This window comes from Micropterus salmoides, unplaced genomic scaffold, assembly GCF_014851395.1.
Source record: "Micropterus salmoides isolate LMB-PRFRI ecotype aquatic unplaced genomic scaffold, ASM1485139v1 Ms_hic_scaffold_22, whole genome shotgun sequence".
NCBI lineage: Eukaryota > Metazoa > Chordata > Actinopteri > Centrarchiformes > Centrarchidae > Micropterus > Micropterus salmoides.
Window position 1 is genome coordinate 3566434 of NW_024041373.1, and position 24493 is coordinate 3590926.

At 41.7% G+C, this 24493-nt stretch overlaps 1 protein-coding gene across 6 annotated transcripts in view; it reads right to left on the bottom strand.

Annotated features, from left to right (window-relative positions):
* The window catches only part of hspa12a (heat shock protein 12A), an 80374-nt gene extending 59982 nt beyond the window's left edge, over nucleotides 1-20392 (bottom strand). For all 6 annotated transcript variants that reach the window (XM_038737248.1, XM_038737246.1, XM_038737250.1 and 3 more), the window contains exon 1: nucleotides 19892-20392. In XM_038737248.1, coding sequence (XP_038593176.1) covers nucleotides 19892-19934 — 43 coding nt within the window. In that variant the 5' untranslated portion in view covers nucleotides 19935-20392. The remainder of the gene's footprint in view (nucleotides 1-19891) is intronic.
* Between the last annotated feature and the right edge of the window lie 4101 nt (nucleotides 20393-24493).

Sequence of the window (24493 nt, forward strand, 5' to 3'; positions counted from 1 at the left end):
ATCCAAGCTAGACATCTGAAACGCCTATCGCATCAGTGACGGAGATGAATGGAAAACTGCCTTTAACACACCATTTGACCATTTCAAGTACCTTGTGATGCCTTTTAGCCTCACCAACACTCCAGCAAATCCTCCTCAACATGCTGAACCACTTCATCTTCATGTACCTGGATGATTTACTCAATTATTCCCGATTTCATTATTGAGTAGGGGCAGGTGAAGATGGACCCCGCTAAGGTTCAGGCTGTAGTGGAGTGGCCTACACCCACATCATGGAAACAAAGCGGTTCTTAGAAGTTTGCCAATTTCTACAGACGGTTCATCCGTGATTACAGCAGAGTGGCGGACGCCTCACCCAAATTACCTCCCTGCCCATCTGTTACGAACCTCCAGTGGAAAATCCAGGGGAGGAGGTGGTTAGTGACAATAATAACATCATTCCAGGTTGAAGGAAGCCAGGAGACAGATTTTACAGTACGTTTGGCGTTTTATTTACCATAAAGGAAAGTGCTAAGGTACCCTCAGGGAGGGTCTACAAAAAACAACTTCCCAAAAACGAGGAAGCGCCCAGTCCAGGATACTGTTGGGACAACACGTCAGCAAACTGCCAACTAGAAGGGCAGCTCACAGGAAAACAAATGCCACAAAGGAGAAAATAAAATAAAATAAAATACAACAATGAATACCACCCTCCCTCCACTGAGGGAGTGAACCCCACCACAAGGTTCAGACTTGTTACACGCCACACTGCAGTGTCACCCAGCTCTCCATGCCATCTGCACTCCACACTCTCCACACCCAGTCTGCCTGCTCTCTGCTCCTTATACCGGCTCCTGCGCTCCCGCTGATTGCAAACTGGGGACAGGTGTGCACCCTAGCCTCCTGGCTGCAACATCAGAGGGGTGGGGAGGGCTGGACCTGCAGAGGACAGACGAGCAGCAGTACCCCTGGGCAGACACACACGGCCTAAGGGCCATGACACCATCCCATTTATCTGGACTCATTAGGTAGACTTAGCTTTTTTCACTTCAAAACAAGCTGCATTCCTGTGCCTTTTACTTTGAGACTGTTGTCCGTTGCTCAGGGCTTTCACCCCAACCCAGAAACTGGACTTCCTAACTGTTGTTTGGGCCTGATCCTGTTAGGTCCCAGGTTCTCCAGTGGGGTCACAATGTTGAAGCATAGCCTTCTGTGCTGCTCCAATTTTGCTCCAGTATCGCTCAAACATGGTTTTGGCTGCTTGGATCATTTTGATCAAGGTCTCTTTTATTTTCAAATATAACAAACAAAAGAAATAAAATTCACACATGAAATAGTCAAAACTAGTTCCTGTCAGACAAACAAACCAACCAACTCCCCAATACCCCCCACCCACAAGATTCATACATATATAATTAAAGATATCTAGGTAAATAAAAGAAAAAGACAGCATCAATAAATAATTTAAAAAACAAACAAACAAACAAATAAAAATAGGTGTGCACACACAATTGGGTTACATAGATATGTTAGTAGCTGCCGTGCCTTCCACAAAGGACATAAATGGCTGCCAAATGACATAAAATTTCCTAGTGGACCCCCTTACAGTGTATCTAATTTTTTCCAGGTGATCATAACTCATGACCTCCCTAATTCATTGGTCATATGTTCAGGGGAAAACATCTTTCCATTTAAACAGAATAGGCCTCCTAGCCAACAAAAGAGCAGAAGGCCATTATGTTCAGGGGGCACCCAGAAAAGGTGGCATCCAGCGGAGCCACACCAAACAAACAATGAAATCAGAATAGATGGGTGTATTGTTCTTCCACATATACCAGAGAATGTCTCAAAGATGGACTGCCAAAAACTGTGTAGCAGTGTGGCAGGAGCCTGCCTGCACCAATCACACGTAGGGTCAATACCCATCTTAATCTTGGACAATCTATCCTTGGTCCAATGAAGACGGTACACTATTTTAAACTGAACCACCGTGTGTCTAAGGCATATAGAGGAAGAGTAGATGCGCTGTATAATTTTTTGCCATATTTCTTCTGGAATCGTTTCATCTAGGTCTGTTTCCCGTTTGACTCTAAGGCTATCGAGACTATTCATGTTATGTGTATTAAGGAGTGTGCAAATTCTGCCTATTACTTGTTTTATGTTAACTTTACATTTTAAAATTGTTTCAAGCAGAGATAAAGAATGACTCAACAGGAAACAGTCAGAGTTAGAAGCCACAAAACCTCTAAGCTGTAAATACCTGAAGAAATGTGATTTATGAAGACCATTTTTCTGTTGCAATTGTATAAAAGTGGCAAACCTATTATCAATGTAGAGGTCAGACAGTGTATCTATACCATTTCTTGCCCAAATCTTAAAAGCTTCATCCATCTTTGATGGGACAAACATATGATTCTTTATCAATGGTGTAACAAGTGAATTCAGTATCTCCGAAAATTAGAATATTATTTAAGACCAATACAAAAAATGGATTTTTAGAAATGTTGGCCAACTGAAAAGTATGAACATGAAAAGTATGAGCATGTACAGCACTCAAGACTTAGTTGGGGCTCCTTTTGCCTGAATTACTGCAGCAATGCGGCGTGGCATGGAGTCCATCAGTCTGTGGCACTGCTCAGGGGTTATGAGAGCCCAGGTTGCTCTGATAGTGGCCTTCAGCTCTTCTACATTGTTGGGTCTGGCATATCGCATCTTCCTCTTCACAATACCCCATAGATTTTCTATAGGGTTCAGGTCAGTCGAGTTTGCTGGCCAATTAAGAACAGGGATACCATGGTCCTTAAACCAGGTACTGGTAGCTTTGGCACTGTGTGCAGGTGCCAAGTCCTGTTGGAAAATGAAATCTGCATCTCCATAAAGTTGGTCAGCAGCAGGAAGCATAAAACTTCCTGGTAGACTTCTGCGTTGATCTTGGACCTCAGAAAACACAGTGGACCAACACCAGCAGATGACATGGCACCCCAAACCATCACTGACTGTGGAAACTTTACACTGGACTTCAAGCAGCGTGGATTCTGTGCCTCTCCTCTCTTCCTCCAGACTCTGGGACCTTGATTTCCAAAGGAAATGCAAAATTTACTTTCATCAGAGAACATAACTTTGGACCACTCAGCAGCAGTCCAGTCCTTTTTGTCTTTAGCCCAGGCGAGACGCTTCTGACGCTGTGTCTTGTTCAAGAGTGGCTTGACACAAGGAATGCGACAGCTGAAACCCATGTCCTGCATACGTCTGTGCGTGGTGGTTCTTGAAGCACTGACTCCAGCTGCAGTCCACTCTTTGTGAATCTCCCCCATATTTTTGAATGGGTTTTGTTTCACAATCCTCTCCAGGGTGCGGTTATCCCTATTGCTTGTACACTTTTTTCTACCACATCTTTTCCTTCCCTTCGCCTCTCTATTAATGTGCTTGGACACAGAGCTCTGTGAACAGCCAGCCTCTTTAGCAATGACCTTTTGTGTCTTGCCCTCCTTGTGCAAGGTGTCAATGGTCGTCTTTTGGACAGCTGTCAAGTCAGCAGTCTTCCCCATGATTGTGTAGCCTACAGAACTAACCATTTAAAGGCCTTTGCAGGTGTTTTGAGTTAATTAGCTGATTAGAGTGTGGCACCAGTTGTCTTCAATATTGAACCTTTTCACAATATTCTAATTTTCTGAGATACTGATTTTGGGGTTTTCATTAGTTGTCAGTTATAATCATCAAAATTAAAAGGAATGAACACTTGAAATATATCCGTCTGTGTGGAATGAATGTATACATTATAAAAGTTTCACTTTTTGAATGGAATTACTGAAATAAATCAACTTTTTGATGATATTCTAATTATATGACCAGAACCTGTAATAACTGGTAGAATTTCCTGAAACAGGAATTGGTTTACTCGTTGTCAGTGCATTTTAACCCACATTCATCGTTAATTTCAGGGATGGTTTGATTAGCAGTTCATTGGCGCAGTTGGTGAGCAAGTGCTCGGCCGGACTTTTCCCCATGTTCATAATAACCATGTCTAGATTTGGAAATAAGGTATTCAGCATGTCGGGTGGACAGGAGATCAAACTGTCTGTAATGACAAGCGTTTCTTAATTACATCTGCTGATGGGGAATGGCTATGCAGTCTGTCTAACTCCACTCTGTACATGACCCGAAAACGTGCTGGAAACAAGATCCCGTACCAGACTCCCTCTCGGTCGCGAGGCAGCTTCCTCACCTCTGTGAATGCAGCCCGAGTTTAAGCCACAGTTGCCGTGTATTCCGGGAAGATGGTGATTGGTTCCCCGTTGAAACGGAGCGGAACCCCGAGTACGTCGTAGTATCTGAGCACAATCTTGGTAATAATGAAGCTTAGCAACGATTGCGCGAGATTTTCCGCCCGGCTTCTTCGGCCCTAGGCTCCAGTGCAAGCGATCGATCAACGGCTCTGGCTCGGGAACTCCAATGATTCTTATGTTGCATCTCCTCATCCGCCCTTCCATATCCTCACACTTCGTTTTCAGTTCTGCCATTTCTGCCTTCATCTCACTCACAGTTTTTTGTAAAGTAGCCACTTCATCTGACCATGCAAATAGTCCCCCCTCTACCTCCTTGATGTTAACTTTCACCTGGTCGATGTGTCAGACTTCAGCGCCGCGGTATTGTTTATTATCTCCGTTTTCAGCGCCTTCAGCTCATTCATGAGCATTTCGAAGTCATCAGCGAGGGCATTTTTCAGCTCTGACTTTATCACCGCTGAGATGTCCGCTTTCAAAGAAAGAAGGATTTCCTAGATCCAGTATACTTAAATTTCTTCAGCCTCGTCTCCATCAGGGCATCGCCGTGGATTCGTTCCACTATCCGATGGAGTTTAGTAATAGTTTACTGTTGTATGAGAAGTATTATATCTTATGTTTTACGGTTGAAATAGAGGCTTAACGGGAGCACATATCAAACACAGCTTACTCCATTGTGGTCAAGCCACGCCCCTCTGCTTGGATCTTTTCAATGCCAGGCTAGGGTTTAAGGTAAAATTCAAATACATAAACAGTTTATTGTGTGGAGTGGAGTAAAATCCTAGAGTGATATTGAGCGCAGCAGCTTGTAGAGCTTTCACCCCTCCACTCCGCTCACATGCTTGGAAATGGAACTTCCATTTAATGTAGTAAAATCATTTTTTGTTTTTACTATGGAAGTAGGGCTTGACAATAGAAAAATGTCTATCGTTTACAGTTATGCTCTATCGTTTATATCATTGTGTCGCAAATTGCACCATAACATGCACCGCGGTAAAGTTAGTTGAATTTCAACGTAAAGCTATCTATTGAATGTCCAACGAAAAACAAATATCCAAATTGAAACTAACTTGACTGTGGTCCGTTCTTTCGTACATGCCAGTGTTGCAGAGAAGAAATTGCATTAAAAATAATGGATGAGCCACACTGCACTATCCAGCAGTTCCAGCCATGATGTGTGTGTCAGTCAGGTAACGTTAAATGACTTGCCCACAGACATATGCTGTTTTTGTGATGTTAGCTATAGCAGCAGGAGCTGCTGTTTGAAACATTCTGCCATGGGCGTGTGGTTTACTGGATCACGCTAAAAGTGAAATAAATATGTCTATTGTCAAGTCTGATGTTCGATCACAAGATGGCGATGTTGCACAGGATTCTGAAAAAGAAAAAAGGGTTATTAAACACACTGCTAAAGGTTTGGAAATGTTCATTGAAAACAGTCAGAAAACAAGAAACTTGAAATGCAAACAAGCTAAGAAGTCAATGGAATTGCTGAAAGAGCTCATGAAGTCAAATGATTAAATTAATCAACATCTGTGATGAAGCCAAAGGAAATCATGAGTCATTGGTGAATTTACCGCTGCCTGAAAATGAACTTGAAACGCAAAATCACTGGTTTTGATGGTTTTATACAGGATGTAATTGGGTGGTTTTCAGAGGTTGGATGGCATAAAATACACCATTGCAGAAAGTGTACACAGATGACATTGGACCGGATGGAGGGTTTCTAATGTATCAAAACCTAAATCAAACCACAAATCAAGTTGCTGCTCGCATTAAAGCTCAGGCAAAAAAGGCTGCTCTCATGGAACGGGTTGCCGCCCTGCAGAAAAAGCCTTGAGGCACAGGAAGAACAACTGAAAAGGAAGAGAGAACAACTGGAACTAGAGACTGAACTGGCAGCAACCAATGCAAAAATCGATGAATCAATGGGATCAAGAAACAGCTAAAGAGTATCTGATGGGATAAACTCATATTTGAGAAAAGGAACTGCTCAAAATAAAATGTCAGTCAAATTAAATCCACATGGATACACCTTACCCAATCAAGTGCAACAAAGATGCAATGTGTGGATGGGAACTGAATCTTCTTCCCAGCAACAGGTTGTTCAACCAAAGGAAAGAACTGATGGACCATCTGTTACAGCTCAGGATATGACTCATCTAACACAACAACCTGTATTTAATGATGGTAATCAAGTTAATATCCATCACATAATTCAGAGCAAAATGACATCACAGCTCTTCTCGCCCAACAAAATCTCTTTTCTACTTCATCACCAAGAGACATTCCTGTTTATGATGGTGATCCATTGCAATATGGAGTTTTCATCAGGGCATTTGAGAGAGGAGTGGAAAGAAAGACGGATAACTCCAGTGACTGCCTGCATTTCCTTGAGCAATACACCAGAGGGCATCCAAAAGATTTAGTCCACAGCTGCCAACAGCTGCCTCTAGCTCAAGGCTATAAAAGAGCTAGAGATCTACTTAAAGAACATTTTGGTAATGAACATAAGATTGCCACAGCATACATGGACAAAGCATTTGCCTGGTCAGCGATCAAGCATTTTCATTATTCCTTAGAGATTGTTGCAATGTAATGGAACAGCTCACCTATATGGAGGAGATGAATGTTGCTTCCAGTATGAAGACCATTCTTTTGAAATTGTCTTACAAGCTCAGAGATAAGTGGAGGAATAGGGTGTGTCAGCTTCAGGAACAACATGGACGTCGAGCTAGTTTCTCTGATCTAGTAGACTTCATGAGAATTTTTACTTTGAAGAGTTCTGAAGGACATTCAGAAGAGTCTCTGGCTTGCTTGACACACCTCTGAAAAAGCAGTCAGTAAACGTGTGATTGCATCCAAAGGTTTATGAATGCGGATCAAACGCCAGGTCGTGCACACACACTTGCTTTATTGTGAGCATGTGCAAAAGTGTCTTTATAATCAATTTGTTTAACAAGGGAGAAAAAAAAATACCCGCGGTTAGTTGGAATCGATCTTACAACCTTCCTAAAAAGGAGTTCCACACAGTACCGATTGAGCTAAACATGCACAAGTATATCCAACGAAAGTTAAAGTCAAGGGCAACTGGACTTGGTTGAAGATACTGGAAGACGTTTCGTCCCTCATCCAAAGGACTTCTTCAGTTCTGACTGACTGGCATGGAAACTCAGCTATTTAACCTCAGTGGGGTCGTTGGCCCGGGTCATCGATACCGCTGGTTCGTTAGTGTTCCTTGTTGCTGTGACGACAGTCGTTACAGTCGTTAAGACTACCTGTGGCCAAGACTGAACGACCATCGTTGGTATCTTCACCTGAGGTCAATAGGTTACGTTTGTTGAGTTTCAACTGGGGGATAAGTGGTGGCGTAGACCCCCTCCCCTGTTCAATGACGGCTTCTCCACCCTGGTGTAGATGCTTCCTTGACACCTCTTTCAAACCATCCATCTTCTCTGTCTAAAATGTGCACCTGGTGGTCCTCAAACGAGTGTCCTCTGTCCTTCAGATGTAAGTAGACTGCAGAGTCTTGACCTGAGGAGTTGGCCCTTCTGTGTTGAGCCATGCGTTTGTGTAGTGGTTGTTTAGTCTCCCCAATATACAGGTCTGTGCATTCCGTTACGACTGTAACGACTGTCGTCACAGCAACCAGGAAAACTAACGAACCAGCGGTATCGATGACCCGGGATAACGACCCCACTGAGGTTAAATAGCTGAGTTTCCCTGCCAGTCAGTCAGAACTGAAGAAGTCCTTTGGAAGAGGGACGATACGTCTTCCAGTATCTTCAACCAAGTCCAGTTGCCCCTTGACTTTAACCTTCGTTGGATAACTATGACCTGGATGACTGAGAATCTTTATAGACATGCACAAGTATATAAGGATTTGAAATAATTAGACTTTGTTCTGGCCCACCATGTAACAGCCTGAAAAAAATTTGGCCCGATGCCAGACTTATATGCCAAACCCTGTACTAAAGCAAGCAAGATCATTAATTTGTGACATGAAAGGAAAAATAATTCCCTTGTATCTGATATCTTCTGATATTTTGATTCTTTGACAAGAGCTCCTTCTTTATCAGCCAACTTGCTCAGACAGACCAATAGTTTGATTTAGATTGCCTACTGTACTTTTAAATCATTCATTTCCTTATACCAACTACTTTCACATTTGCTTCACCACAACAAAAAAGCAAAGGCTTTTATATAAAACAATGAACAGAAATGTATGACAGAAAGACGGAGCAAGTGCCAGGGGAGAGCAAAGCGTTTTGGTCAAACTGAGGAAACTCTCTGCTGAACAATGGCTTTCCTTCCTGCCCAGTCTGTAATGGAAAAAAGGATAATAACAAAAGGTTCCACAAAAACAGTCCCTGATTAGACAATTCTCTTAACCCAGATTAGACAAAAATAGATCACTATTGTGTTGATATCCATGTCAACACATCATTAACTGTAGGAATCTTTGACAACACACATGCAGCCAAGCTTTTCTTGGGTTGTGTGCAATTTTAAATGAATATGAATGAATTATTTAACAGTTTGCAGTGCAGCGTCACATTTTACAGACACACAAGTTGACTTGCATTTAACTGAAAGTCAACTTGTGTCAACTTCATATTCACTAATGAGGAGGCTGCTGCTTTCCTGTGTATTTCCAGTGTATCGACTACAGCTTTTGTAGTTAGTAATGTACTGACAGTACAATAGAACTGTAGTTAAACCCACCACAAACAGGGAGAATGTTCCTCAAATCCAAGTGACAAGTGAAAATTTGTTTCTGTTTCAGTTTCTCTATAGAACAGAAACTGCAAGCGTCAGACAAGCTGAAGAATGGAATTGATCCTCTTGCTATTGCAGTCTGCATGTTCTCCATGTACATGGATTTCTGGGTGCTTCATCCCATAGTATAAAGACATCATATTCTAAATTGTTGTCCCTGAAGAGCACATACTCAAATGCACTACTGAGGTCAAGAATGGGCCTTTAAGAACTCAACACGTTTCACATTTAACAGAACAATGCATATGAAATGGCCATTCATAAAAACGTTGAGTAAAATTGAATTTACACAATTGTTTCCAGTCCTGGAGGGAGACAAAAAGACCTCTTAGAAACATAGAATATATAGCACTGGTATGTGGACAAGCTTCTCAGCAGCAGCAAAGGTAATGCACCACTTTTGTTTTGACTAAAAAGCAAACACCGTGGTGATTTACATTCTTGACATGCCACAGTGACATATGAAACCAATTACCATCTCACTGAGGACTGGCATAATGCATTTGAACTCTTAATACTTACTTTAAGATCAAAATGTGTACAGTTTGTAGACAGAAAGTGTTCAAAAAGTGGCATGCATCAACAGAAACAAAGACTTGTCTTCAATATCTGCAGAAACAATATTTAGAAATGTGTCCCAGTACAGACTTCCTAACAGTGTTTTTATTTTCCAAATGAGTGCTGTCTCCCCCTTCCTCGCTCTTCACCAGTGCCTATCTGATGGCCTGGGTAGCACCTCCCCCATCCTGTAACTCCCACTCCTCCACAGATCACCACCTCTTCCTCTACACAGCTCATGTCAGACATAGCACAATGCTGAAAATGGCCTCCGGTTCCCATTTTCACTACAACATTCTGAACCATGACATACCACTTTTGCAGTGGGATAATTATTTCATCTTGTTAGTTTTGGACAGCTGGGGTATAATTAGGTCAGTCATGTCATATTGTATTTTATATAAATGCACAAGTGGTGTTGTGGTGGTGCAAAAAAGGAAATGTAAATATGTATTTGTAAGAGGTAGTGAAGTGGTTAGAACTGTACCCCCAAAGCAACAGGGTTCTATGTGGGGCTTGTATGTTCTCTCCTCCCTGCATGGTTGTTCTCCATGCTCTCCAGCTTCCTCCCACAGTCCAAAGACAGTTAGATTAGGTTATTTGACAACTCTAAACTGTGACTGTTAGAATGAATGGTTGTCTTGGTGAAAGCCCTGTGATTGACTGGCAACCTATCCAGTGTCAGCTAGGATAGGCTCAAGCCCCCCTGTGACCCTCTAAGGGTAGAGGGTAGAGATGATGGATGGATGGATTTGTAAGGTTAAGCTGAAATTTTCCCGTTACCAAAAAGCTTCTCATAGCTCATTACATTTTTTCCAGACATACTGCATTGTGGGTGAGCAAGTACCACAAAAAAGCCCCCAATAAGTCTATGTAACATGAAGTTATTGTGTCTTAACAGATGAAAATGTGGCGTCTTAAGAAACATTTAAAATGTGTTTACAAGTTCATTTTCAAACCCTATTGTGTTCATTTTCAACTTTCCCCACAATTGATGGAAGCTGTTGTAGTAGCTGCTGGTGAAATTCAGCACATAAACACAGACACAAGTACACAGAAGTGCTAATAAACTAAACTAGAGCTTTCACTAACTACTGATACCCCGACAGCCATGCATACAGAACAAGTCGGGGTAATGCAATTCTCCCGACTTCTGAAGTCGGGATTCCGACTTAAGGGGGTGTTCCCTTTGAAATTTTGACCTTTAAACTCGGAAATTCTGACTTCTCATGTCAAATGGAACGCACCACAAGGTACAGGTTGTTCTGATGAAGACCGAGCTGAACTAGAGAATAACCAGTCAATTTACATTTCAATCCATACCTCCTTATTCAATTAGACCATCGGCAGGAAATTAGCCAAAGCAACAGGAAATTCAACATGAATTTTACTAGTGTACAAATACTTTCCACACCTAAAAAAGAATGACCAATGCTGCTTAAACTTGATAACATATTGTAGGCAGTTGCATTAAATCCTATATACAGTGTCAAGCTGTGATGTGTTTTTCGTCATTTGCCTCTGTAGTCACATCAGATGTAGACATTAACACTAGATATGAGCTAATTGCATTTTATTGGCATCGGCCATTTATAACAGCAGATATATGACTATTAAAAAAGAAACCTAGAGTCAGATCCTTCACTCATGTCATGGGTGTTGCATAGTTTGCGCCACCAGAGGGCAACCAGCTGCAGCTCCCCTGTTAACTACACTGCCTCACCACAAAAACCACAGAAGAAAACAATCAGCTGACCGGAGTTTACCAGAGCTTATAGAAACATGCAGAGGGCTGTGTGAGCGGTGAGTCGGTCTTTTGTCAAGTTAATTACATGACTTTAATAATTATAATAAAAACAGACCCAGTCACTTCTCCTCTCCTGAAAACATTCATGGCTTGCTAATCCTCCCGTTTTTCACTGCCTTCTCACAGCAGTTTAATGTTACGGTAGTTGGGTGTTGAAAGTTACGCTGCTGGACAGTGTGGCAGTTCTAGCGAATGGTCCACATTTGTCCCTAGTTCATCACTTCTAAATAATAATAATGTAACGTTACAGTAGCTAACACTGCCCGTTGTTAAATTAGCCACAAAGCTAATGCCGTGTTTATCAGTGGAGGAGCACTAACATCGTAATGAGCCGTTAAACTATAGTTTCTGGTGTATTCTAAATATATCTGCGTGTCTGAAATGATTAAACCAGAGCGGAAATGTAAATAAACTTGAGCTGAACAAGAATCTTACACGGCTTCCTGTAGCTCCTCTTTTTGTGACGTTGTAGATGTGAAACGCTGTAGTCAGAGCGGCGCTGGTTATAGTTATAACATTAGTTAAATGAAATCTCAAAGTTGCAGGTCCTCGTTGTAGACATTCCTGTAGTATTAGATGCATTCAACAGCAGCTCACTGTATTATAGAGTGATGGTAAAGGGATGAGCTAGATGTGAATGTGCTAAATTGAAATTATGGCAGATTATGTGTAAAGTGAAATACACATGCTTATTCTCTATTACTTTCTCTGTTTACAGACGGCTGAAAAAGTTGCACCTTCCAGTAGCAAATATTTGTTGACGTGCAATTGTTTACATGTTCACTTTTTGAGACTGTAAACGATTTTACAAAAGGTTTTACAGCCCACATACACACCAGCTTTCAATATCGACCTTTTCTAAGCGTAGTTTATACAGTAAAGGGGTCTACTATCTAAATCATTCTTAAAATCAAAATATCGGCTCATAAATCAGCATTTAATATCGGCATCGGCCCCCAAAAAACCATATCGGTTGGGCTCTAATTAACACCCTCCAAATAAGTCCTAAAAGTCAACATTGACACGCCTTAAGCCTAGTTCACACTACACGATTTTAAGCCCGATTTGCCAGTGGTGAGCTCGGCAACCTTCGGGCTGTGATCAGGGGTAAATCAGTGATCAATCGGCGGCCACCAGGCATTATGTTTGAATTACTCAATGACTCATCAAAATGGCTTCTGACGCATTGCTGACGCGTCAAGGAGCCACTGACACATCGCAGACGTCATGTCAAATATCTGGAGGAGTCGGCTGACTTAACATCAACAACCAGCCAATGAGAGACACTTTTACTCACATCCATCTCTCTGTAGCTCAGACAATCCCTGCTACCAGCGTGTGCTAATCCATTCTTTCACCCAGATTCTTTGTATTTATAATTGCCATCTTTATAATAACAAACAACTGCTGTTTCATGTGTAGGTTCATGTCATTTCCTGTTTCACATTTCACGTATGTTTTCTTGACGAAACGTGGTTTGGAGACCAGCATCGGGTGACAGAGTCCTTGTCAGCTGGTGTACTGTGTGACCCCCTGTCACCGATCAGTCACATAGTGTGAACGCCACAACGACTTCAAGACTCCCGTCACAAGACGGCAAGTTGTGTAGTCAGAATAGCACAGCGATCGGGCCAAAAGTCATGTAGTCTGCACGAGCCTTTAGTCATTGTTTCATTTGAAATCCAGTACAAACTGCCTAGATTTCAGACTGCACCATGTTACACAGGGTTTGTGAGTGGACCTAGTCTTAGACAGGGTTTTACCTGCATAGATAATTTTTGAGCGCCCCCCAAAGAGGTTTTAGCGAGCGCGAAAGGAAAATCTCCAGCACCAAAATGATCAGAATTGAAAAAGCATTTCAAATATTCTCCTAATGTGTTTTAATAGCCATTAATCAAACAGCTTTTGGGCAAGCACAACATAAACTTAAATACGACGTCTTGACTTCCAGCAGTCACCTGTCTTCTCATCCACAGCACCGTTATTTTTTGTTTGTTTTTTTACACATGCAGCTGGCGATGAATTTATAAATCAGTTGCTGCGTTGGTTTGAATGCACCTGAACGCTCCGCTACAAAGCTCGCACTACTGAGAGCGATGACTTCCTGTTATTTCTCACAATATAAAAGCCGTTTATGCTTGAAGTGTGCTGGTATAAAGTGGTACTGTCACTTTTACATTTTACTCTTTGGCGTACCGGCCCCGGTCCTCTTCTCTGCCCACTCCATATCAGGTTTTCTGTGACGCTCACCTGGGGCGAGTTCAGCACCAACAAAACGTAGCAAAATGTTTTTTCCAACGGAAACAGTGGTGCCTTGAACACCCTGCTGCTTTTGTAAATGCTCCGTATTTGTATAGCGCCTTTCTAGTCTTTTCGACCACTCACAGCGCTTTTTCACCAGTCATACACATTCATACACTGGCGGAATAGCCGCCAGGGGCAATTCGGGATTCAGTATCTTGCCCCAGGACACTTCAACATGCAACCAGGGGGGAGCCAGGGATTGAACCGCCGACCTTCCGATTAACGGCCAACCTGCTCTACCTCCTGAGCCCCTGTTTTCCTGCCTTTTTAACACAGCTGATAACACCAGTGACCGGCCCACCAAACAGAAGAAAAACATACCTCGAAGCCCGTTGCGGAACGTTGCACAACGTTGCATGGAAAGATGTCGTTCAATCAGAAAACGCAAACTGCTGCTAAACGTTTTGAGATTGAACTCACCCCGGGTGCTGTTCATGCTGAGGCATTACAGAAATAAAACTTTAGAAATGCTGAACTCGTTGTTCTGTATGCATGGTTTTTATTACGGACAAGTCAGTACTTTGCATAAACAAATGAGACACTGACCACCTTGTAGATCATTTTTCTTGCACAATAACTTAACTGAAAACAACCCACAAAATGTAACTGCTGTTTTGTCCAACTGGAATTAATATTAGGCTACTAATAGTAAGCTATAGTAACCATTATGTGAAATTATAATGAATACACAAACATTAGCACTAATCAAACCTTAACCACAGTGGTGTAGGCTAATATCAGAGAAAGATTTTATTTTTTTAAAAAGCCGAGTCTCAACTAATAAACTTTCTGTAGGCAGATTATCCAAATCAAGTGTAACCTGTAAATATATTATTATACTAACATTACTTTACTTTTATACCTTTACTCATTCAGGCTGAGGATTTATTTTGTTTATCAAATGGTCAGAAATAACAAGAAAATGTGGGTCATAAGGTAACTCATTACCTTTACTGTACGCACACTGATCATGCTTACTGTCGCACGAAGTCACCCCCCAAAGGCCCATTCTGAGCCAGGAAAAACCCTGTTAGAGAAGTTAATGGCAGGAGTGTTAAATCCGCTCGACACCCCACCACCCACCAACTAAACCCCTGTCTGACACCCTCCCCCACCCAATGCACAAACACGTCAACAACACAGTTATGTAAATGAAGTCCCTTTCGGTTTTCTATCCAACACACTAAACAGAGTCAGAGTTTGACTGATGCAAGTTCAACTTCATGACATTAAATTTTAAAACAAACATCCATCGTTTCCTCCAAAATTCTACATTATTGTGATGCATCAAGTGAAAGCTCTTTGCAAAAACATAATCGCTGTTTTTGTGAGCATTAAGACATCAATTAGGGGGGTCCAAGCCTTAATTAGGCGGGTCAGACCCCCCTAATTGAAGAGAAGAAGAGAAACAAATCACAGTTCAGGGGGGTCTTTCTTACCTATCATTGTAAATATTACAATGTATTATCATATTCATGCCTTATATTCAAGAAACATGAAATACTATTTCAGACACCCCTAAAATGGACCATACCATTTCCTAACTTTGACGTTAGCTGAATGTCTTGTCTGCCCACATCACTCGCAGCGGCAGCTGCTCCAGTCCAGTCCACCACACGCTGGTGGAGACACTGTAAGTTAATGTCAGTAGTTAGCTATCTACCTTATTTAATATATTTAACTTTCCTACCTTCAGAGTTTCGTAATTAGCATTTCTTTTACTTAAAATGAGCTATGTGATGTTAGCTAGCTGAGAGCCCATCATATCATTTCATCACCACTATATCCGTATTGGTGTCTGCTGTGGAATCCTTCAGGTTTCTGGGACACTATTTCCCAGGATCTGAAGTGGGAGCCCAACACGGACACCATCATCAAGAAGGTCCAGCAGAGGATGTACTTCCTGCGCCAGCTCAGGAAGCTCAACCTGCCTAAGGAGCTGCTGATCCACTTCTACACAGCCATCATCCAGTCTGTGCTCTGCACCTCCATCACTGTCTGGTTTGGATCTGCCACCAAAAAGGATAAGGACAGACTACAACGGACAGTCAGGACTGCAGAAAAGATCATCGGTGCCAACCTGCCCTCTATTCAGGACTTTTACATTTAACCCTAACCCTATTTTAACTTTTCCGCTACACCAGTTACAGTATTCTCAGGCAATCAGACAGGAAGAATCCAGTCTATTCTGCTCCATCTCCAAATCATTAATGGCTCTTATCTGACATGACATAAAAATTAAGTGTTTCTTCCCTAATATTATCTTGAAAAGTGGGGGTCGCAACATAGATGGCTCTGGTAAATAAAACACAGGGTCATAAGGTGAAGCAGGTCCAAAATGTGCTGCAACACAATGCAACTTCATCAATCGGAGCTGTTTGCAGCTGTATCATACAAATAAATAGTTAAAAAATCATACATTGTGATTTCTGGATTTTTGTTTTTAGATTATGTCTCTCACAGTGGACATGCACCTAGATGACAATTTCAGACCCCTCCATGATTTCTAAGTGGGAGAACTTGCAAAATAGCAGGGTGTTCAAATACTTATTTTCCTCATTGTATATCTGCACGTGGCACATATTCTTCATACTGTGATAATTTGCTCTCTTGATGTGATGCAGCTGCAGAAATGGTATTAAAACAGGACACAGACATACGTCATTGTAGTACATTTCTTCGTTGATAGCAAGCTCACAAGACAGCGTCTCCTCTTCTATTGCTTTTCTCTTTATAATAGCCATAAACAGATGACTTCTTCCTCAGCATTTAGAAGCTTTAGGGCAGCTAGCATAGCCATGTTTGGTTTATGGCATTCTTCTGGTAACATTCGTTGACTTCTTGCTTCTTTACAGAATGTTTTGCTTAAATGCCCCCTGGTGTTTCAGAGAATACTGCAACGAACATTTCACTGAGCATGAAAGCCTGTGTGTGTGCGAGCTATGAGCACACGATCTGCGGAGGCCCAGGCCACAGTGTCTCAACAAAGCTTTACAGTTCAGTTCAGTGTGCTTTATTGGCATGAATGTTTTACTTAAACAATGTTGCCAAAGCAATTTCAAAATCAAAAGTTTACATCTGAACATGAAATAACAAAATTAATCCAATCAAACCATTCAATTTAGCAGTTATAAATTACAAAAACAAAAATAACAAATACATACATTTACAGTGTACAGAGATCAGCGATGAAAGGAGACGACCTTGAAATAAGGAACAAGGCCTTGATTTGGATGGCTATTATCTAAAGCAAATATATGCCTTTCACTGAACATTCTGGACAGCTGTCTGTAAATATATTGCAATGTGCCTCTGTGTTCACTGTAGTTAGAAAGACAAAGAGATGATTCAGAAGAGTGACATCTACTCATGGATCTACTCATGGATGACCATACAATTACCATGCATAATGTCAGTGTTAAGAACATGAAAGGAAGGTGTAGAGCACTGAACAACATTGACATTACAAACTCAAATTACTAAATTCTTGTGACTGACAACAGAATCCTGAGTTGATATGTGCAATCTTTCCTTTGGAGTGGCCAGAGGGAGCGGACTCCGTACCACAGCATCGGAGTGAACACGCAGACTGCAGCATTAAACACCATTATCCCCTCCAAACTGATCACCAAACTCAGCAACCTTGGCATCCACACCTCCCCCTGCAGCTGGATACTGGACTTCCTAACAAACAGACCCCAGTATGTTAGATTAGACAACCACACCTCCTCAACCCTCACCCTGAGCACTGGTATTCCACAGGGCAGTGTGCCTCTTACAATTACAATTATTCATTTAGCTGACGCTTTTATCCAAAGTGACTTACAATTGCTATACATGTCAGAGGTCAATGGTGGATGTCTCACAGTGGGAATTGACAAGCATCTTATCTATGCGCCATCACCACCCCCTCTTCACCTACGACTGCACACCTGTACACTGTTCCAATACGGTTATCAAGTTTGCAGACAATACAAACAAACGTGGTTGGACTCATCAAAAACAACGATGAGCCGGTCTACAGGATGGAGGTCCAGCACCTCGCAGTGTGGTGCACTGCCAACAACCTGGCCCTCAACACCAAGAAGACCAAAGAGCTCCCTTATTTGTACCAACAGGACAGAGATTGATCATGTCACCAGCTTCAAGTTTATAGGTGTCTGTTGGAGCATCAACACCTCCTCTCTCCTCTGATCCTATGTTCTCCTCTCTGGTCATCTTTTCTCCCCTCCTCTTCTTTCCTCGGCTCTCCTCTCCCCTCCAGGTCTCTCCTCTCTTCTCTTCCCTGTCATATCTTCTCATGTGCTTTCCATGTCTTCCCTCAGGTACTATCTTCTACAGACTGCAGTTCTAAATCACAAAACACTACACACAACTCTCTTCATCCGGCACAATCTTCATGATAAAATATTCTCTTGTATTCACATGTAACATAGCGCCACATTCAATGCTGTCCTCTCTGACTCCTCATACGGACAAACACAGGTGGTATATTTGTTTAATAGGCAATAAGAGCTTTAGCAATAAAAAGGGCCACAGGTGAGCTCTTCTGCTGGAGCAAAAGATGCCAACATACGGGAGATTAATGTCTGATATAATGTAATGTCTTTATGTATTGGTGTGTGACACACACACACACACACACACACACATTACATGAACATTACATTCTGAGATATGTGTAAGAAATTGAGATAAACTATTTTTCTGTAATAAACCCACCACCACTCCTCATGCTGGGCCACTACTTCATTAGTCTTAATGTTGTTGTTTTATCAGATTAGGGCTTTTCTTGCAAATCTACCTGTTTTCACCAAAAATATTAGTGTCCACTCCACGCAACTACTTTTTAGCATATTATTTATTTTCACAATTACAGTTTCATGCATGTGCTGGCGAGTGTGAATACTGGTAGGTACGGTGTCCCATACACAACTTCACAAAAGCTAGCGTTTGGAATCTGCTCAGAATGTATGGGCTGTTCACTAGCCAATGGATAACCACGCTACCTTTTGGGTGAAAACAAGAACTGTAAAAGTGCAGCACCAAATTGAAAAACTAGTGGCACCATGATATTCTTTACTTCCCAAAGAGCGAGGGACAGTAAAAGAAGAAATGTGTGGCTTCAGGCCCTCACTGTGGGACCCAGACAGTCAGTAGTGTACTACTGTGGCAAACAGTGCTGTGCCTCTAGATTGAACAATCACTCTTAGTATTTTTACCCCGCCTTGAATGACCTCCTGCTTTATGGGAATGGGGCACACTGCTCACTGGCGCCCTCAGTGAATGACGTGATATCATGATGGAGAAACCTAAAAGTTGAAACATTGTTCAACTAAATGCTGCTTGGTGTATTGAGAGTATTCCGAATTGTACTGTGTGGTTATTTACAAAGTTGCCTTCCATAAATGATGAGGAATGACTATGGTTATGCTTTCAGACAAGCGAGCAAAAATTAAATCGAATGGAGTTCATCTGACTGCCATTACAGTACAGTGTGTACCTAGGACAGAAGAACTAATAACGTCAGTTATCACTCCGGCAGACAAAAACAAAGTCGAAATATAAAACCGGTGGCCATAAATGCTCGTGACATGCCCACCCTGTTGTGACGGCGGCAGCACCGCCTGGGCGCGGACGAACGCTGCGTTACCTGAAGACACGGTGCAGACTTTTTTGCTGCAGTGAGTCACAGCTCCGGTGGGACGGGCCATGTGACCAAACTCTGCACCGTTATGGAGGATAGAACTGAGCCGGCCTGTTTCCAGCCAACTGCAAACAACCTGCCACACCGAGCTCGGACTCACAGTCCAGGAAAACACGAACCAGAGTGACAAACTTTTAGTATCGCCATGTTCGTCTGGAGAGTTCGGCTCTGTGCAGGCCAGTAGGCGAGGTCCTGCACTGCGACTGCCCTTGGAAAGCCATGGCTCACACAGACTCCCTGCACTGCAGCTGAGGTGTTACAAAGACTTTCAACATTAAACCGCACCGCAGCGCAACAACACCAGCCTTTACTGTGACCGCAGCCTCAGAAACCTCAGTAGTGCATGTGAAGGCGTCTCACAGTCGATCACACCGAACACATACTGCGTACATGCGCGCATTACAGCTATGCTATCACAGATGACTGTTAAAAACTACGGGGGAAATGTTGCGGTGAAGAAATAAGCTTTTTTACCTGTTATTATCTTCTCTGTCGCCGTCTCTTTCTCAGTCATCATGTCCCGCAGTTTCACCTCCTCCCGAGCCTTCTCTCCGATACAGCTACACCAAGCAATTTTCTTGATTTAGTGGGAACACAAGGCCAAAGAAGAAACACATCAACTTAACAGCCTCCACGCTGCTGGTTCGGTGTCCCGTTCAACTTCACTTCGCGTTGGTACCTCCTGTTCTCCGGAAAAGCCTTTAAAAAACACATGGAGAAGATTTGGGTTCCGGAGGGTTTTTCTTTAAATAGGGGGTGGCGGGGCAATGAGCCTCGGCAGAGAGGATGTTGGACCCCAGACTGCTTCTGGTCTGTCCGCCCCTCCCATCACATTCACGGCTGTCCTGGCCAGGAATGCTGCTGCTGCACAGTCTGCTGCAGTCCTGTTCAAGACAGCTGTAGAGATGCAGTGCTCTCCACCAGCCAGTCCAGAGTCCATGTACCCACATATGAAGGACACACCTTAGGATTTGAGTCCCTTGTGTGACTGGACAATACTCTCTTGGGCTGTCATTGTTCTTTGAATGGGATTTTGAAACTCCTAAAAGCTGATCTGGGAGCAGTGAAAAAAAGTAGTAATGTATGACTTACTGAATGTACTCTGGCTTTGTGATGGACTTGATCTACAGAGAGCCTCTTTTTGATTAGATGGATTAAAATGGAATAAAAACAGTTATGGAAAAATGACATGCCTACAACTGGAGAACCACATGTATAGTAATGTTGATGAACCACATATTCATTTTCTCCAACCATAGCACGTTGCTGAAGTACGTAGCTGCTCCTTCCTTACCAAGTACTTAAACACCTGAAGAGCATGCTGACACTTCGGGCCAGCCTACCTGCTTTTTCCAACATGCGGACAACATGGTGAACATGCATACATTTCTGTCTGCTTCAGCTGCAGCAGTGACTCAGCAGTACATCCTACCTAACTTATAGTTTGTATGGGCAAAACAGAGGAAGCAGTCGATAACCTCTAAAGAATCATATGGGTACATAGAGGCTTGTGTACTTTCTCTGCACCAAAATGACAAATAAAGTATAAGCAGATAGTTTGGTGATGTCTCGGAAAAAACATTTCTGTGAAATGTGGCGTGAAATTGGATCCAGTTGCTCATCTTCAAGGATTTCTTAACACTTGAAAATAATGTAAGATAATGGTTTTATGATATTTCTGTATATTTTGATGCATTTTCAGATTTTAACACAATCCAGTGGGACAGTTTGAGCCCTTAAATATAAGGGTACGTTTACTGTTAAAATACAGGAAGTTCACAGTTTAGTCAGACAGGCTAATCTGTTTAAGTAAAAAAGAGTGTTTTAACCAAGCAGTGGTTTACTATTTAGTTATCTTGCCTTTCCTTTGCCATGCCACGCCACAGCAGCGGTTTACTCAGGGGTTTCTTGGTACCATTTGGTCTAAAGGAACAGGTGGGTGTGCTAATCGGATGCTTTGTGATGTATCCGAATTTGCTGTGACAGTAAATTCTGACAGTAGCTTCATACTGCTTTTTGAGGACCTCATCAATTGCAGTCAGTCTAGTTGGTGTAGAAAACAAATAATGCTAACTCTATGGAATCCAGCAACTACTTTCACAAGTCCTGCTTTGATCCTCTGGTTGTATTGTTTGACTGTTTGTTTCAGCCTGCCTGGTGTGATGCTACAGTTTCTAGTTAATCTAATTAGTTACTGTGGCAAGAGTCACGTAAAGGTGTTACTTTGAACATCCTGCTGGTTTGATGTCTTCTTCTACTGCAACATGGTATTATGTGTGAATCTGTGATAAGATATAGATTAGATCACATGGATACCATGCTGTTATTGTGGAGATGGTGCCTGAACCCAAATCTACATGATTTTTCATCAAGGACATGTTTCTGTGAGAATCCATTATGTAATTTGCTCCCCCAATTCATTCAGTGATATTCCGTGTTATACTGCAACCAAAAACCAGTCAACAATGATGTGATAGTGTTCAAAGCACAACATGTAAGTCAGAAACCCGCTAGACCAGCAACTAAGATGAGGTTTTTCAGTTTAAGGAGGAATACACCCCCTTGGTTGTTTTAGTATGTAGCTTCTAGCACTCATTCATTTATCTAACCATATATTTATCTAACCAGGCAAATTTGACATGATATGCGCAACAACGATAATTAGGGATTTATAGAAAATAATTATTAAACTTGTTTGATATTTAGGAAATTCTGTAGTGTGAAAGGAATAGCTATGGAATAATGAGCAGAAACCCCCAATAACCAATGAGAGCATGCTGACCGGCAATCATCACCAATCAGATGTTGCATATATAATAAAACCTTATTTCACCTCACCTCCAGCTCACACTGCAAAATGTAATAGTCATGCTGATTCGTCTTCTCAGCCATGACTTCATCCACAGTTTTTTTCTTTTTTTTGTTTTTGATGCAACCCTTGAAATGTTGTGCAATAGGCATTAAGGTACGTTTAGTAGGGGTGTCAGATGTGTTCAGCAGTGGCATGTAAATAAACCCCGCCATATTAAAAAGGCAGGTCCTTGTAAACACAACATGGTGTTTAAGGCAACTCTGTTTCCATTTAAATAAATGTTTTTTGCTACTTTTTGTGAATGGGGCTGAATGCAGATACCTGGATACCAGACCCAAATATGGTGCAGCTTCAGTCCAATAAAAATTGCTCGCCACTGAAAATATGCAGTAGTTTTTCCTCCAGCTGGCCTGGTCACTGAATTCCTGCACAGCCCAGGGACTTGACATTGATTTTTAAAATGCTTCTCTGGCTCGTGGAAAGATTTACAACTATTAAACCTACATGGATTAAACATTCATTATATAAAGAGTCATAATTAACCTTATATTGAGCTTGTTTACAGTTTGAGGCATACTGTCTACAGTTTTACAGACGTTTGGTGCTCTATGGAGAAAATGCTTTTTGGGCTGCAGGGATTTTTTTCTCTGCAGTGGCGAGTGGCCACGGTGCAAAATTGGAAGCAAGGCTAACCAGCGGCGCAGGATCCATGTTGTATTATACCTTCATGGTGCAGCCAACTGACAACAACAGTCCACCTCCGTGTTAGATTTTCTGTAGTCATGTTTGATCATGTGACATTTTGTGAGATCGCAGGTGCCTGGAATTGCCTCTCTGAAATTGTTTAGTGTAAATGCCAAGTATCTTTTTTAAGGAAATTTCTTTGGAAATCACTGATGATAAACTCTACACTAGAATCAAATCTGGTTACCACCAGTGATTTTAACTTGATGAGGTAAGTCAGGATGTCCAAGTAGATGTCTCAAAGCTGGAGTGCAGGTCTTAACTTCCATTACATTCAAGCCCTCGCCAAACACATTCACACAATGCTGATTAATGCCTATCACCACCAGGGAGATTTATCTGTACTTGCAGTATATGGCAGTTTTTATATCTGGTGTCTGTGGCGACATTCCTGTGCTGGTGCACCGGTAGTGGTGTGTTTAACAGCAACCACCAATGATTGTTTGCCAGAGCTGAAAGGGGAGGAACTCAGAGGCATGTAAAGAGTTCCACTATCCACCAGTGCTGTAAAAAAAAAAAGGTCAACTGGAGAAAACATTTATTATTTAGAATTGTATCTTATTAATTTTGTTTATTTTGATTGTTTGTTAAAATGCTTTGGCAGCATTGTTTTGTATGCAGTCATGCAATAAAGCCAATTGAACTGAACAAAGATGATGCAACTGTCTTGGATTATTGTCTTGGAACTGTATTGTATTTCTGAACACAAGCCTGGGAGAAGCTCACCTGTTGGAATACATCATAAGTGTGCATTGACAATGTTTGTGAGACAAAAGCTCTGCACTGCAGGTTCAGGATGAGATCAAAAAGGCTAATTTCAAGGAATTCTTGTTTCTTTTGATGTAATTCAGTTACAAGCCAAGTAATACTCAATATTAGGGGACTAGATGCTTGTTTCAAGATAACAAATTCCACACAGGCAAGACCAGCCCTATAAATGTTTTGAAGACCTTCAAGTTGGGAAGTTTGAACATGGATTGTTTTGGAATTTGTTTTATTCATGGTCCCCAGAGGAACAATTTCACGTTCCTCTTGCGCAACAAGGAGGTCAAAGTTTTCACTTATCCAGTGAAATATCTCAACATCTATCAACATCTATCAACATCTATCTATTCGATGAATTAACACTAACCCCTAATGTTTCATCTAGCATCATCATTAAGTCAAAATTTTGGTTTGTTTAATACGTTGGTTTGTGACCAAATATACTGCTCAAAATAATTAAGGGAACATTTAAATCATACATCAGATCTTGATGAACAAAACAGTTTATAGTGACGGTGTCTGCCCCCCGACCATTGAAATTATTTAAATCAAAGGTAAACAGAAGAGGAGCTGTGCATAAAAACCTCATAACAATTAAAACCACAAGAGCAATAGTGCAAACTAATAGGAAAATTAAATGTGGACTCTTAAATATCAGATCTCTCTCTTCTAAAGCTGTACTAGTAAATTAACTAATATCAGATTATGATATTGATTTATTTTGTCTTACTGAAACCTGGCTGATGGAGAATATG